This window comes from Anser brachyrhynchus (assembly GCF_964034855.1).
Source record: "Anser brachyrhynchus genome assembly, chromosome: 19".
Taxonomy (NCBI): domain Eukaryota; kingdom Metazoa; phylum Chordata; class Aves; order Anseriformes; family Anatidae; genus Anser; species Anser brachyrhynchus.
The window spans coordinates 10,987,913-11,004,246 of record NC_137712.1 but is presented as its reverse complement, the minus strand read 5'-3'; the positions used below and the strand labels follow the sequence as shown (position 1 = coordinate 11,004,246).

Genomic DNA, 16,334 nt, shown 5'->3' with positions numbered 1-16,334 from the left:
GCTGATGAAGTCCTGATCTGAGGGACACATGAAGACCTGCTAAACCTGACTTATCAGCCTCCCAAGCCCTTTTGGTTCACCCCAGCCTCCTCACGGCTGAGAGTGTGGGAAAACCATGGTGACAAACCCACGGCCTCAGGACATTTTTACCAGCAGTCTTCACCTTTTTCACCTTTGGGGTCATTGCATTTTTTGAACCAGCCCTTCAGGACTTCCGGATCATTTTTCCCCTTTTTCCCCTTTAAAGCATTTCCTCGGAGCCCTTTGCCCCCTGGCTGCCGTCCCCTTGGTGAGCTTCATCCCGCGAGCACGCCGAGGGCACCCGCACCTGGCGGACTTTAACCTGCGTGCACACAGCAAACAGAGCAGAGCTGTGACTACCAGCAGCTGCGCAACCACGGGGTTTTAGCCCCAGGATAAATCCCTGCTATCTGCCGAGATAAGGCCTGCTCCAGCATCCCTCCTTTTTGGGAGGCAGAGATTCCCCGATGGGGATTTGCCTGAAGCAGCGATTTTTCACAGCATCTACGGTGCCACCACACGTCTTGGGCACAGGTAATGTTTTTTTCTCTGTGAAAGGCTGCTCTTTCCTCCCCAGGGCCACCCCAAACCAGGTGACCCCCGCAACAACCCCATCCATGACCCGATGTCCCCCATCCATCTCCCACCCAGCTGTTCCAAGTTCCTCACACCCTTCACACCAGAGCATGAGGCCTTGAAGAAAATGGGGCAGCTCATCTGCTTTGTACCACGGAGGGGACAAAGCTGGAGCTTTGGCGTCACTGCAGGGTGTGTGATGGGACACATCCTGCTGCCGTGGGCCAGCAAGGGGCAGTGCCAGTCCCCGAACAAGGGACACACACCTGATGTCTCCGCCTCCCACCCCAGCCTCACCTTTCCGACAGATCAGAGCATCTCCAAAGCACGTGGGGATGGTGTTTGCAGAATGACTCACGCTAACCTGAGCTGCTGGCAATAAATTCTGTTACAGCAATAACCAAACCTCCGTCGCTAATGCGGGGCTATTTCCGTCTTCTCCAGGGAGCGACCCTGAGCGCCCCTATCTTCGTCTTTCACACACGCCGGTGCCTCAGTCCCTGAGGGGACTGTCTGTGGGCAGCTCAGTGGTGGTGATGCAAAGCTGGGCACCAGATTCCTGCTCCAAGTGTCCCAGAGTAGCTCCAGCCCTTGCTGCCCGCCCTGACAGATGGGTTCAGACAATTCACACAAGCAAGCGTGGTTGGGGCACGTGCTCCTGGGCATCACCGAGCCTCAGGAGGGGGCGCATGGCAGCCAGAGGTGGCACAAGGCACTGAGCTGCGCACGCTGTCCCCACGCAGCCCCCCCCAAGCAGGGCAGCCCCAGGGGGGAGGAGAAGGGCTGAAGGCTCTCAGGGATGGGGACAGTGAGAGAGTTCAGAGGAGCCAGACAGGGCAGCCCTGCCCCACAGGAGACATGGGCACAGGGTGGTTCATGGGGCTATGGGGACATCCTGGGGCAACGGGGTTGTCCTGGGCCACGTGTTGGGGCTCAAAACAGCCGGGATGCCAGGACCGTTGGCACTGTTGCCCTGGGGAGGAGAGCTCTGCCTGGGCGATGGGGACCAGGGGACATCCCTACACCAGCCAGGGCCAGCAGTGCTTGCAAGGAGGCTGCACCAGCAACTGTGGCCAGGTCACAGCTGGGGGCCATAGCAGGGGTGTCAAAAGCAGCCCCATGAGAGCCCCGCAGGCATTCTGCAGCCTGGAGGCATTCTGGAGGCGTTCTGCTTTCAGCCAGCCCCGGAGGGTCCCTCAGCCCTGCCTCAGTTTCCCCACCTGGGCATCACCCACTGGCTGGATAAGGAGGGAGGCGCGGATGGATCCCCAGAAGGGACTGTGCATGTTGGGGGAGCTGTGCCCACAGGACACAGGGACACCACGCCACCTCCACCCCCAGGCATCCTCAGCAGCCCCTCCACACCACGAAAGGGACGGCTCCCTGAGCCACAGCCCCGCGATGCCACGGGCACATCGAGCCACCCGAGCCTGACCGCAAGCGGCTGCAGCGACGGGCACGAGACATTTTAACTATGGGACGCGCCGTGACCGGCCCCTGCAGAACGTCCCCATCACGGACCCCAGCTGTGCCGGGGGGGAGCAGCCCTGCCGAGGCACGCAGCCCGGACCTGAAATAGTGATGCCAGGCTTTCTGTTGCTGCTTTTGGTGTGTCCCCAGAGGGACCTGGTGCTACACGAGGTCACTTACGTTTCTGGGCATTTCCTCATTCAGAGGCTCGTGCCCCGCTGTGTATACACAGCAAATGCTGTCCCTGGGAACAGACTCATTTTGGGCAAAACTTTCTGTTTCTGGCCTCAGCCTTTAACCCAGGAGCATCTGGCAGCTGCTGCATCATAAAAAGCAGCTCAGAAATTCATGGAACTAGCTTTTTCCCATCTTTAGCTATGCAATAACAGGATTTTACGCTCCTTGGTGAAACAGAGCAAGCCTGGCTCCACCAGCACTGAGAAACATGCCATGAAGAAAAGGCTACAAGAAATTATATTCTCCTTTTATTTACCTATGACCATGACAATGTATTTTTGCTAGCTGCAGAGATGCTTCGCACTGTAAACTGGGCACCCGGACGCATGCAGTCCGTCCAGCTCCGCCAGGTTCAGCAACAACCCCCGCGTCTCAAAACGCAATATTTTTATCCAGAGTAGGGAGAGCATCTGATTCACAGAGCTGCTTATCTCCATCAGCAAACCCTCTGTCGTCAGGGCAGGATATGTACACCCAGGCTCCCCCAGCGGCCCGCTGCTAGGGAATGTTTTTTTTCCTTTTTTTTCCTTTTTTTTTTTTCAGATAAAACCTGCAAACTTAGAAAATGTTGCACGCACTCATAAAAGAGAAGGCTTCCGCTCCATGGGAGAACGCCGCCGCGACACGCACAAATATTGCACTTGTAATTCGGAACGGGAAAGGACACGAGGATTTCCTATTATACAGCAATGCGTCCAGCTACAGGAGGTCAATAAATAAACCAGGAGGCGAGGGGTGGGAGCAGGAGGGTCGGCTGCACCCCTGAGGCGCAGGGCAAGGACCTGCCACGAGCGAAGGAAGCGCCAGGCCCCTGCAAGTTGGCTGCTCCGGGGTAGCCAGGAGGCACCTCTGGCAGGGGAAGCGCAGCAGCACCGTGGGGACGCTCCAGTTCAGAAGTCTTTTGTCCAGGGATGGTGCTCGCTTCGGTGATGTTTTCCCCTTGCCGGAGCCCTGCACAAAAGTCTTCCTCCTCCCTCCTCCTTGCCGAGTCAGGATCTCTCATCGCCTTCCAGCGATGCTCACAGCTCAGGCTTCACAGTAGTCTTGTGGGAGCTTCCCTCCTGGCTAAAATCCATGCCGGAGCCACCCCGAAGGCGTCGTACCAGCGATGGTGAGATGGGGTGGGTGACGGAGCAGTACCAGACTGCTTGGCTTGTTGGTCCCCTCAGCCTCGTGCTCGGTGCCTTCGGCTGCCCCACGCCCGTCGGCCGCAGGGGTATGGCTCGGGGGCACGACCAGCAGCAGGAAGGCACGCTCCCGCCGTCCCCTCGGTGAGGCCACCACCGCCGGTTCCATGTAAACACGCAGCTCCCAGTCTGCCCCGAGAGAGTCCTTGGGTCTACAGCGGGGAGCTGGCTTTCTTCTGGTTAATTATGTCTAAGTACAAGTCAGAGCGCAGGAAGCGGGGGTACGAGTCCTTCTCCATCAGCCCGTAAATCCTCTTCTGCGCGAGGTCGAAGCAGCCGCGGGTGATGTTCTGCAGGTTCTCCTTGGTGTGCTCCCGCGTGTATGAGTCCAGGTTCACCTGTGGGAAGGGAGAGCAGCACCGTGAGCAGCTCTGCACGGCCACGAGGCACGGAGCCACGCGCCAGGGCAGGAGCCAGCCTCACCTCCTTGCAGGACTGGATGGCGATGTACTCCGCAAAGATCTTCTTGGCCTTGGAGACCATCTTGGACTGGGATTTGATCTTCTTGTACTCCTCGCACGCCAGCCAGAACTCCAGGTTCTCCTCGCTGAACTCGGTGCGCAGGAAGGCCCTGAAGGCTGCGAGCCCATCTGCGGGACAGACACACGGCTCTACTCCCGGACAGACACACGGCTCTACTCACAGAGGTGCAACCTAAAATCCCTCCCTACGTCACCCCCTAAAAAAATCCCTCTCAAATTCCTGTGCAAAGCAGAGGGTGCAGGCAGCACTGCCTGGCCTGGGAGCACCAATGTGAGCCACACGAGTGCTGAATGCCCAGGTCTCAGCCCAGCGGCGTGCACACAGAGCCGAGAAGCGGAGGCTCGGTGGGGAGCGGGGGCAGCGATGGGGACAGGATCCCCCTGCCATCCCTGCGGGGATGTCAGCGTGATGTGGGGTGCCCCAGCTGCGATGCGTGGTAGGGCAAGAAGGGGAAAGGGTCTAAAGCAGCTCCTGCTCTGCAGACCCCAACCTTGCATGCGAATCAGAGCCTTTCCCTCCCCAAGAACCTCCCCCCCCCCCCCCAACTCCTATAGCAAAGTCCCCCCCAGCCTGGGAGGAGAAAAATGGGTACAGGAAAAGGGCAGCTCATTGCCAACCCCCTGCTCCCCCCCAGGCACAGGAGGGATTAACAGAGGAAATCGCAGCTTTCCCCATGCACATGCCTGGACATCCCCTGGTGGCAAAGGCAAACGAGAGGGGCAAACACTCACATTTGTGCAGCAGCAGCTTCTCCAGGGACTCCCCCCACTTGAGAGCTTCCTCGGGCGCAGGCCTGCAGGAGAAGGGCCGTGCGTTGGCAAAGCTGCGGCTGCTGCCTGCCACACGCTGCCCCCACTGCCCGGGGGCAAAAACCTTTCCAGCAGCAGCAGTATCACCGCGCGCCCTGCTACGGCCGGCACCGGCACCCACAGCACACGAGCAGCCACAGGCAGCAGCTCTGCTGGAAGGCAAGCTCTGCCTTTCGAGTGGCAGGAAGAAAATCTGATATACAGAGGGCTGGCTGGGCAGCCGTGGCTGAGCGAGCACTGGAAAAGCTCGGGGCAATGCTCAGGAGCTGCGTGACAGCAGGGATTTCAGACACCCCATTCAAGCCGCCAGGCACGAGGCCGGGCAGGGCTCGTCTCCGGCTGCTGGAGCACCTCCAGAGCCAAGCGGTTTCCCAAAGCATCCTCCAGCCAGTTGAAAGTTTCACGTACTGGGCAAAAGCAGGGAAATTTCCAGCCCAAGCTGCTGCTGTGCTACTGGCACAGGGCAAGGACCTCCCCGCTGCCTGAGGGGGTTATTCAGCCAAAAAAATGCTTTTAACACAGCTCTGGCTACACGAGCTGTTTGCCCGCAGCCTCCCCCCAGCCGGGGTGACCACCCCGGAGGTGACACTCAGCCCAGCCAGGGCTTGTCCCCAGCCCCCGTGCACCTGGGTGCTCCCCGGTGCCGTGCCCCACGCCGCCCACCCGCGGCACCTACTTGAGCGACTTGAGCACTTTGTCCAGCTTGCCGGAGGGGTTGGCTCCTGGGGACTCGTTTCTCCGCCGGAAAATCCCCAGCCGGTTCTTCATGTCCTTGGCTCTAGAGAATAAGAGCGAGTGTTAGGAGGCAGGCAAGGTGGGACGCACACAGCACCCAAGGGTGCCGGGACCCGCTGGCAGCCTCGTCTCGCCCGCCACCTACTCCTTCATGGTGTGCCGGCGCTGCAGGCTGCCGTTGTGCGGCCGCTGCACGCCCAGCAGCATCTCGGCGTGAAACTCCAACGGCTGCGGCTTGGAAAGGTCACGGAAAAAGGGCATGGCTGTCGGGACGGCGGCTCCCGGCGTGACCGGCCCGGCCAAGCGCTCGGGCGCTCTGACGCCGGCTCGGGGCCGTGCTCCTGCCCGGGGCAGCGGGTGCGGAAGTGGGAGGGCTCAGCGCGGGCGCTGCGAGCGCTGCGTGGCGTGGACGAGGCGTGGGTGAGCAAGGGCTGTGTCAGCCCCACCGCTGCTTCGGGCGGCCCCGCCGTTGCTGGGGAAACTCTAGGAAAGGTGGAAAAAGCAGCGCCGAGGGCGGAGAGTTGGGGCCTTTCAAGGGATGGCGGGGAAAATAATCGCGGCGGGGATTTACGAGCGCTATTTATAGAGCGCGGGCGTCCTGGGGAATGCGGCGGGGCCGGCGGCGGGGCTGAGTAGGGTTCGGAGCTGAGCGGGGACAGCGGCGCTTTGCCATGTCCCCTCTGCGGGGCTGGAACCCTCTGGTGCTCACACTTGTCTGGTGCCAGCCTGGGGTGGGCACGGCCATGGGGACGTCTCTGTAACGGGGTGGCTGGGACATGCTGGTGACCCACAGCACCGCCACCCTCCTTGGGTCCCCGTACTGCTGTCCCTGGAGAGGCAGACACACGTGCACCTGGGCACGGAGCTCCCCGTTTCCCCAGGAAGCTGCCACCAGCACGAAGCAGCAAATTTTGGCAGCTGCCATGGGAAAGGGCCCAGCCCTGCCAAGGCTCCCAGCGGGCAGCGGAAGGTGGCAGAGGTGACGGGGCCAGGACGGGCGCGGACGATGCTGTCCCCTCGTGGCACAGCTCCTGCATGACACCACAGCATGCTGGGGACACGCAGGGGACACACAGGGTGACACAGGGCACAGGGTGTTTGTCCCGCACAGAGGGCACTGAGGCCACCAGGGTGGATGGAGCCTCAGGGGGGCACGGCCGGGCCACCCCAGCCACCTCCCACGGGTCCCACATCGCTGGGTGCCCAGAGGAGCCACCCCTGAATGTGGCCTGAGCCCCACAGTGTGCCCAGGGCTGGCTGGGGACACACAGGACACAGGAGGGTTTAAGTTGCCCCACTCTGACTGATGCTGTCTGAACCCACAGCTGTCCCCAGCTGCTGCCAGGCACCATCACAGCCCTAACACGGGACAAATGGATCCAGGCGAGGAGCCTCACACTCCAAACCCCATCTGCATCCCATCACCGCCCCACCAGCAAGCCACCGCGCGGGATGAGCCACCCCACACAGCTCTGAGCAACAATTTCAGCACTGTTCCCAGTTTAGCAACACGGCCACCGCAGCTGGGAGCCTGGCAGGGCTCGCAAAGCACTGAGGAGCCCTTGTGTGCGCACATCCGTGCGAGGGAGCAGCGCACGTGGGCTGCCCGCTCCGCACAGCCCTCTGCAAGGCGCCGGCCACCCGCAGCGGGCAGCCCCGCAGCGCGCCGGGCTGCAGGTGCTCACCGGCAGATCTGCCAGCTGCAACAGGCCAGGAAGCAACACCCAGAGGAGTTCCCACGTTTAAAACCTGCAAGACACCGCTCTCTCACTGCTCCCCTTGCAGATGCTTGTAAATAAATAGCAAACAGCTCAAAACGTGGTAGCACCAGCTGTGGGCATGCACAGCGCCCAGGTGCAGCCAACCTACAGCATAAGGTGCCACAGCGAAAATAACGTTTCATAAGGAATTGCCGGTTTATGTCTGCAGTCACCCCTATACAGTGATCTGCCCCCAGCACAGCTGCGAGGCCCCGTCCAGCCCTGCCTCCCCATGCCACATCCAGCCCTGTCCCTGCCAAGTGCATCGCCCGTCCCCGTGGGGAGCTCCGCTCCTACCTTTCCAGGTATTTCTCGGAAAAGTCCACCATGGTGTGGTACATCGGGGAGTGCCCGCCTGCGAGCAGAGACGGTGCCAGAGAGGCGAGTGCCGAACCCCGGCCACTTGCACCATAAATACTCCTGGTGGCCAGCTGGCCACCCGGCCGCGCAGCCAATAGCCGGGCGGTGCGATGCGCCGCGCTCCCCGCGTCCGCGGCTGCCTCAAGGTGAGCACAAAACCCTCCCTGCACCCGCCCCCGGCCCCCCGCCGCCCCGATTCCCCCAGCTCACATGGGGGATGTCCCTGCTGCAGATGGCAAGGGATTTATTTTAATTTCAAGTGTCTGGAGTAAAGGGGGGGGGGGGGGTATAATGAAAAGAGCTAAAAATAGCCAGCTGCAGCGATGCGTGGGAGCGCGCGGGACAACAGTGCCGCTCGCTGGCAGGCTGCGCGGCCGTGAAGCCATCGAGCCGGCGCGTGCAGCCGCCCGCCTGCACAGCCAGGGCGGCTGCAAACACGTGTGGCTGCTCCACCTGCCCCAGCCACGTGCAGCGGGGACGGCCCCGGGCCCCGGCACCCTGCGGCCGTGATGCCCCGACGCATCCTGCCTTGCAAAACCGGAGGCAGCTCGTTCCAAAACAGCCCTGCCGGCACGCCAGCCTCCAGCAAGCTGCAGTTGTGATCGTGGGAAGCAAAGGCCACGGCTTCCTTGCCCTCGCCCAGACCAGCTCCGGGGCATCCCAAATCCTTACCGGCAGTGGCAGGGCTGTGGGTGTCCCTTGGTGGCCCCCATGCTCGGGGCTGCCCCCACCATGCTGCCAGCGTGCTGCGATGCACACGCCCAACAGCCTGTCCCTGCAGGGCGAAACCTCCTCCCGGCATGGGGCCAGCAGGAAGGAGGCCCCCAGGTCACGTTTCACAACTCACACGTCCTCTCACCGAACCCGGCGTGGCCGGAGAGGAGCTTTGCTGGCCCCGGGGAGCTGCATCCCCGTCCCCCCAGCTCCTTCGTCCCATCCGTCAAAGTAACACCAAGCCACGGATGCTCCCCGCCAGGCTGGGCAATGTCCCCGGAGCGCATCCCACCTCCTCCCCGAATATCACAACTATGTGAAACCATAGCTCGTGCCCATCTTTGCTGCTTTCCTCCTGGCAAAGCTTGGGTGAATGAGATGGGGGGGGGGACCCCAAAGGTTTCCCACATGAGCAGGGCTCAGCCCGACTATCTGACCATGGGAAGCAGCCATGGCACAGTCCGATGCCACCACAGCGTGACACTTACAGGCTCCTGCTCCTTTTCTTGCGGGAGGTCTCGTCCCCTTCATCGCAGCTGCATTCGGGGTCACCTCCGCTCAGCTGTAGGGAAGAGAAAAACAGCGTCTGCATCACCGTACTGGTGCATGACCGTGTAGGTGCCAAGTGCCACCAAAAAGCCCTGCCAGCATCTCCTACGGGTCCCCGTGCCCACACAGCAGCCACGTGGCTCCTTCCCCCAGCCACATCTGGCTGCAGCAAAGTGAGGGAAGCCAAGCTCCTCTCCCCTCCACCACGGGAACCTGGGTCCCCCTGCCTGTCCCACGGCACCCCCAGCCCACAGTGGACACCTCACAGGTGGTGGCCCGGGATCCCCTCTAGTGCTGACAGCAGCACCTCCTGCAAGGACACCCACATCCCCCTTCCCGAAGCTTCTATCCCAGCTGGGCTGGGCACCCAAAAGAAACTCAGGGTCCCCCAGAGAGGCTCAACCAGAACTGAACCACATCATGGCAGCTTTGGGGAGCACCCAGGGGTTCCTCTCCCTGACCACCACCCTGGGGTGGCCTGGGCAAGGTGGGCGAGGTGGCATCACCTCGGAGGTGCTGCAAGGTTGGGGTGGCACCAGTGCAGCCTCTGAGCTGTGAAGCCCAGGGCCAGGCATGGGGAACCCTTGGACCACCTTAGCTCAGGGGCTTTGCTACTTCACCCGTTACTGAGCACGGCTGGAAGGGGCTCACGGCCAGCCCCACACCCACACCCAGCCCCACATCCAGCCCAGCCCCACGCCGCTTGCTCAGGGCGCTTTCCAGGATCGCCGTCCCGCAGCCGTGCCGTGGGAACCAGCTGCGCAGCCCAGCGGCCCTGGGCTCGAGACTTTTGACACTTCCTTCCATTCTGCGCCCGGGTTTCCGGAGTTTATCAGCCCCAAACAATGCGGCCCCTGCAAAGCACCTTCCCCCCGCAGATAGGGCCCGGCGGGCGGGCCGGCCAGGGCGACGTGCAGCCGGGGCACGCTTCCTGCCATTGTCCGGAGAGGCCCCGCCGCGCTCAGGGACAAAAGGCAGCAGTGGCAGACCTCGGCCCGAGGGGTCCCAGTGCTCCCGGCCACAATGTGCTCCTAGAACAACAGGGCCCCGACCGCGGGAAGGAGGGGAGCAGGGATCCGTGGGCATGATGGTGTTAAAAGGGACAACAACATGAGCCCCTCTGCAGTGCTGCCGGGGAATAAAACACGGTCTGGTGGACATAGCAAGGCCACTGGGTGCCGTAGTCCTGCAGGCATTGCTGGGGCTCGGTGCTGCCGCGGGAGGGGATGCAAACGGGAACTGTACATTGTACGCAGCGTCCTGGTCTGGGAAGCTCAGAGGGTTTCATTGGACTCCTCAAAATGCACAGAGCTGCAAAAGTCCCTCCCAAGGGTAGGCGGGGGAATGGCCGTGGCCGAAGCCCTGTGCACGGAGAGGCAGCGCGGTGGGAGCAGGCTGGAGGACCCAGGGGGGAGGCGGGTTGAGGCAGCAGCCACCCAGAGCCGGACAGAGCCACTGTAGGAACAGGGACAGCCAGAGGTTCCCTTGCCAGCACTGTCTGTCCCCATCCCTGCTCTGAAAAAGCCTGGTCTGGTAGGCAACGGGGCTGTTTCTTTTGGGGGAGCTCAGCTTGCAGCCTGGTGGCAGCCGGCGCTGCAGCAGCCCCTCGCTGCCGAGCTGTGTGCTCGCGGGCTGCACACACAGCGGCACCGTGAAACCTGCCTCGTGCCATGCCGGCACCTCAGGAGCACCGCCACCACCTCCAAGAGGGTCTGGGCTTCCCTTTTGCACAGCAGCCCCATCTGGCTGCTCTGTCAGCCCTGTAAGGGCTCTCACCAGCTGGCCAGGGCCTCTGAGCCCAAATCACGCTCCAGGAGACAGCCTCAGAGGTGGCTTTTGAAGCAGCAGGTGGCTGGCATGGGGAGGGTTAACCCCATCAAGGGTTTAACCCCATCGTGCTGCTGTGCTTGGTGGCGTGCAGGGCTCGGCACCAGCACCTCCTGCCAAGGAGCCAGCTGAGGTGAAGCAGCATGCAATGTGGTCCTGAGCACTGCACGGTGCTCTCAAGCAGTGTGACGTGGTCCTGAGCTGTGCAGCAAGGTCCCAAGCCACGCAACATGGCCTTAAGCCATGCAGCGCAGTGCCAGGCAGCACAACACAGCCTCAAAACACGCGATGCAGTCCTGAGCAGGGCCCTACCCACGGCCGCTGGCAGGGGCTCAGGCAGGCAGGACAGCACGCGGCCGCTCTCAGCGCTTTCACCCGCTGGGATGTTAACTTTCCCTGCAGCAGCCCATACGGGGCTGTGCTCTGCGCTTGTAGCTAGAACAGCACTGTCCTGTCCCTGCCACTGTGAGCAGCATTTCACACGTGCAAACACCCGTGTGAGCCTCTCTCTGTGGATCTCGGCAGATGGTAGCTCTTGTGGGGCGCTGTGGGCTCTGGTGACACCATGGGGATGCCCGCCCCAGCACCAGCACATGGTGATATCCCCAGGGTGCTGAGTGTCCCCCAGAGCTGGCACTGGGGACCTCCCTGGCCTGTCGGACACCAGCTTTGCCACGGTCATGGAAAGAGGGGCCCCACACAGGGACACCTCCACCCTGGGGACATCACCCATCCCCAGGGCCAAGCAGGACCCAGCCGCCCCGCGGAGCCAGCACCTTCCACGTACCTTCCTGTGACCCGAGAACAGCAGGGTGAGCTGGTGGATGGAGCCGCCGTTCTTGGTGAGCTCCTTCTTGAGGGTCCTGGGGGAGGGCAGGGCCCAGTGGCCCTTGGTGCCCTGGCTGTCCGAGCAGTTGAGGGTGGTGTCGGAGGTGAAGCAGTGGCTCTTGGCCTCCTGCAGCAGGCTGCCCTCGCTGTGGGTCCGGCGCCGCAGGGAGTTCTGCACGCTCAGCGTGTAGACGGGCTGACAGCCCGACGTCTCGATCATGCTGCTGCGCTTCGCCTCGCTCCTCTCCAGGTAGTTCTCGTCGCTGTCGTCGTCCTCCTCCTCCTCCTCGTCCTCGTCCTCATCCTCCTCCTCGTCTTCCTCGTCCTCACCGTCCGTGGTGCCGCCGGCTGTGCCCGCCGCGCTCTGGCTGAAGGTGCTGTCGAGCCGCACCTCGGGGATGACGAAGGCCGGCAGGGCGCCGTGCCGCTCCTCTCCCTGCTCCGGCTGCTTCTCTGCCGGGAGAGGCCCCTGGGCGGCTGCCGGTGCCTCGGCCGGAGCCGGGGCCTCTGCGGCCGGAGGAGCTTCGCCTGCAGCCGCCTTCCCGTCCTCTGAGTGCATCTGCCCCGGCTTCTCAGCGTCCGTCTCCAGCATCTGCCCAGGAGATAAAGAAGGATGAAGGCAGGAGCATCCCAGATCTCTCGCTGGCCACCCTCCCACGCAGCCTCTCCACTCCTAACATCCCAACCACAAGGCTGGCCCCAAACCCTACAGCCCTAACAGTGCTCCAGTGGGGTGGGACGGCATTGTCGCCTTGTCCCCCCCAGCACCCAGTCCCACTCCTGCTCCCCAGAGCACCACGTCCCCGCTGTGGCTATGGGGTGGCAGCAGAACGGAGCCACCCAGCTCTGTGCTCCAGCAGCACCGTGGGCGAGCGGGTTTGAAGGAAACCAGAGGTCATGGGGTCGGTGGTTCCACCACGGAGGCAGAGCTCAGAGCAGCATCCTTACCCCGACAGCTCCCTCCTCCCTTTGGGAGCAGCTGAGGGGCTCAGCAGAGGCAGGAAAACCCAGAAACACTCACCCAACAGCTCCAGCCCCTCCTGCCTTGCATTATTAAGGGCAGGAGGGAAGTGCTGGGCTCTGCTCATCGGCCGATTGCCCAAGGCTCAGCCTGGCCACAGCCCTAAGCAGTTCGGCCCCCCCCGGCCGCGGGGTGCCCCATGGCCATGCGCTGTGTCCTTGCAAAACCACAGCCGCTCCTACCAGCTCTGGTCAGTTTTTTAAGCCTTTGGGGCCGTCTTCTTCCAGCAAGCGTTGCCCTTTCAAAGGGAAAAGCCTGGGGTAGCCCAAGGGAAAAAACCCCAAGGATTTTTCATGAGCCGGGGGGAGCCTGTGACGAGCTTCCCTGTCAGAGCTGATCCTGTCCCCCCCGAATTTCCCTTGGCACGGATGCTGGGTGAGCCAAAGGGGCAGCAACAGCTCGGCAGGGGAGATGGGGTGAAGCAGATAGAAAGCCCCCACCCCAGAAAGCGCTGCCCACGCTGGTGTGCTGGGGCAGGTGTTGTTATACAGGACCCCAGGTAACAAGTCGCACAGCAAAAACCATTACCGTACCCCAGACAAAATCCGGGCATTTTCAAGATCCCAATGGAAAGCAGAAAGTCAGAGTTAGCAAAGCCACCACCCCCATATAAATCAGGTTTACTCCAAAAGGAGTTGGGAATTAGCCCGTCCAGCCTCACATCCCAGTACAAAGAGAGGTGAGGGTGCAAAGACCATGCAGCACCCAACAGCACCCACAGGGACCTCCTAAAGGGCCCCAAAAACGGGCCAGGTTTCCAAAAACTGCTCAGGTTCAGCTGCCCACAGCCAGCTGCCACCTGGGCAGCACACAGGGCAGCTCGCCCACGGCTGCCCGTGCCTTGGTCATCCCCAGAGGTGCCCCCTTACACCAGCGACCATGGAGAGGACCTGGCTCCATCCCCTGCAGCCTGGCATGCAGCAGCCAGCAATTTGGCATCATCCGACCTGCCCCAGAACAGCTGGATGTGGCGGGAGGCACAAAGCAAACGCTGGGTTCAGCCCATCCCTGGGGCTCTTTCACTCCCCCAGTGTAATTTCTTGCAAAAGGGGATGTTTCCAGACCTGCCGTGCAAGGATGCCATTTGCACCAGTGTGTGTTTTACTGATGTTGTTTACGTCTTACTTGTATTGCAATCACTGTCACCATTATTTCATGAAATAATTAGAGGAGAAACCCACGCAGCCCTCAGTTCACCCCTGCAAAGCCCTCCCTGTCCCTGACAGCTCCCTATCTGTCCTGTCCTTCTGCTGAACGTTTCTGGTTGCCCACATCTGATAAGGCCCTAGAAGGAAACGAACAGGCTCCTTTAAAATGAGAGACATTTGGGGATTAAATTAAATCCCTTCGCTAATTCAATCAGAGAATCTGCAGCTCTTCAGCGGCACAGAGGATGTGAGCAGGAGACTTGCCACCGAGTGAAGGTTTCATCTTGGGTTGAAAGCATCACCGGGGCTGTGAAATCCTGTCCTTGCAGAAGAGCCATGGATGAGCTCTGCTGGATGTCACCTGGTTGTGGGGAAAGGCAGGGAAGGATGGGACAGGCACGTGGTCATGGTTGGCCAATGAGCCCAGCCAGGGCTGGAGGCACCAGGGACTTCATCAGCATGGAGCCAAGGGACACCTTGCTAGGCAAGGCCAATTTGGGCCAGTGAGGACAGGGCTACGACCAGGTTTCCTTCCCACCATCATCGTAGCCAAGGGGCTCCAGGAGGAGGCAGGAGACGGAGGCAGTGTTGCTGCTGCCTCAGCAGGGAGGTGAAGGGGACATCTGTCCTTACAACTTAAGGACTCTGCTGAAGCACTTGGCCTCTGCTCAGCAACTTGGCCTCACTGCCCTCAACATCTGGGTCTTCCATCCTTAAGGTCTGCATCCTCCTGTCCTCCGTATCTGGGTCTCCCTGTCCTGAGCCAGGGAGGCTGAGGAGCTTCCCTGCCTCCTCCCCAGGGGGCCTCACACATCACTCTTTCAGTTTCTGCTTCAGACTTCGTTGCCAAGGCAGCACGTCCCAAGAAGGGGAAGAGAAAGTAGAAGAAAGAGCTGTCTCCAACCCCAGCACAGCTTTCTGGGGTAGCGTTAGGGAAGAAGAAGGCTTGCTTTGAGATCTACTGAGTCCCTAATATTGATTACCCCATTGACCAAACCTCAACACACCTCAAAAAAGCCAGACTTTGTCCTGCCTACTCCAGCATCTTCACCTCTACCTGCTGCCTGGACTCCCTCTGCCTTTGGGCAGCTCATCAGTCACTGCCACGAAGGTTTTCCTGATGCCAAGACGGAGGAGAACGACTGCAAACCTCTGCTCTTCGGTCTGCAATTTGATCCAGTTTTTCTGGTTGCTGCTGCTCTGACGCCAGCAGAGCAACCTTCAACCAGCAGATGTGGGTTTGTCAGCGCGGCCTCGACTTCTCCAGCACTTCTTTAAATAACATGCCCTTTGTGGGGGCCCATGGCTGGGACTTCCAGCTGGGAAAATACTGGCCACAGTGACAGCACAGATGTGAGATGAAGCCTGTGCTGGCCTTCCCCTTGTGCTGCCTGTTCTCACACGTTGCCAGAAGTGCCGTGATATCTGACAGCCCTAAATCCACGGCTATGGGAGGTCAGGGGATTTTTTGGGGGGCCTCAGCTTCTTATTTCAAAACCTTGTGCTCCTCATGACAATGGAGATGCTGTGGCTCAAGCAAAGCCTGGACATAAGAAAACTGAATTCAGCCTTTCCTCATTTGTGACGTGGATGCTCAGATTTTGCGATGTGCATCTTTCTCTTGTGATGATACTGGGGAAGAGGAGGCTGAATGTGCCCGTAACTGCACTGCCCTGTGCCCAGGCAGCTCCTCAGCAAAAATAGGGCTGGGAAAATAGGGAGGTCCCTGCAGGTACTACACTGTTGGACGTTGAGCAGAGCAGGAGAGCACAGAACATGCTGCTCCAACTGCGCTGGAGCTCCCAAGGTACTGCTGGAGGAGCTGCTCCCATGGGCTGCCCCTGGTCTGCAGCATCCCTGTCCTCCTCCAGTCCCATGGAAGAACTGCTCTGGTTCCTGCTCCCCCTAATCCTACCCTTGTTCAAAGGTGCCCCCAGCTCACCCATCCCTAAAAGCATTTAACCCCATGGCAATGAGACCACATCTCTCTCCAGGGAGATTTTGGGGAGGACACAGTGCATTCCCTGTGCAGTGGAACACCCCTCCCCAGGGCAGATGGGATGCAGGAGCAGCACCTACATCCCCCAGGGAAACACCAATGTTTCCAAAATACATTTTTCCCAAAGTAGTAGGGAAAAAAAAAAAAAAGAATTTCAGGGGTCTTAGCATGGGACAGACTGTGTGCAGAGCCATCAGATCAGGAACTTCTAACTGGCCCTCTGCAACGCTACCAAAATCATTGATGATGAGCTCCTTAAAACTTAAAAAGAGGCCATTAAAGACCAATCAAACACATAGCTATGGGAAGCAGCATCTAAAGACACAGCACGGGATTGACAGGAACGAAATGAAGCCAGAAACTCGAAGCAGAACTACCAAAACTTGAGTAAATTTTCTTTGGTCATTCTGAAAGTGCTCCCGAGCATCAGCCCCCAGCAGCGCCGCTCCTCGTCCCTGAGCTGCAGAGGCTCAGCGCAGCGTGGCCGGAGGCCAAGGGCACATTGCACAGCAGGGTTCTCTACCCATTCGCTGCTTCATTACTGCATCGATGAATAATTGATACAGAGCAATTAACGTAACAGCAGAAGCAAGCGGGAATGTATAATCCC

At 60.6% G+C, this 16,334-nt stretch overlaps 1 protein-coding gene across 8 annotated transcripts in view; it reads right to left on the bottom strand.

Annotated features, from left to right (window-relative positions):
• Positions 1-2,530: 2,530 nt before the first annotated feature.
• Positions 2,531-16,334, bottom strand: part of RGS3 (regulator of G protein signaling 3) — a 79,226-nt gene continuing 65,422 nt past the window's right edge. For 6 of the 8 annotated variants that reach the window (XM_080562536.1, XM_080562537.1, XM_080562538.1 and 3 more), the window contains 6 exons: positions 11,516-12,148; positions 8,841-8,914; positions 5,460-5,561; positions 4,706-4,767; positions 3,915-4,081; positions 2,531-3,829 (listed from right to left, as the gene is read on the bottom strand). In XM_080562536.1, coding sequence (XP_080418662.1) covers positions 3,644-3,829; positions 3,915-4,081; positions 4,706-4,767; positions 5,460-5,561; positions 8,841-8,914; positions 11,516-12,148 — 1,224 coding nt within the window. In that variant the 3' untranslated portion in view covers positions 2,531-3,643. Of the gene's footprint in view, positions 3,830-3,914; positions 4,082-4,705; positions 4,768-5,459; positions 5,562-5,663; positions 5,939-7,575; positions 7,764-8,840; positions 8,915-11,515; positions 12,149-16,334 lie in introns of those variants that run through there. The other 2 variants (XM_080562543.1, XM_080562542.1) reach the window with 2 other exon arrangements.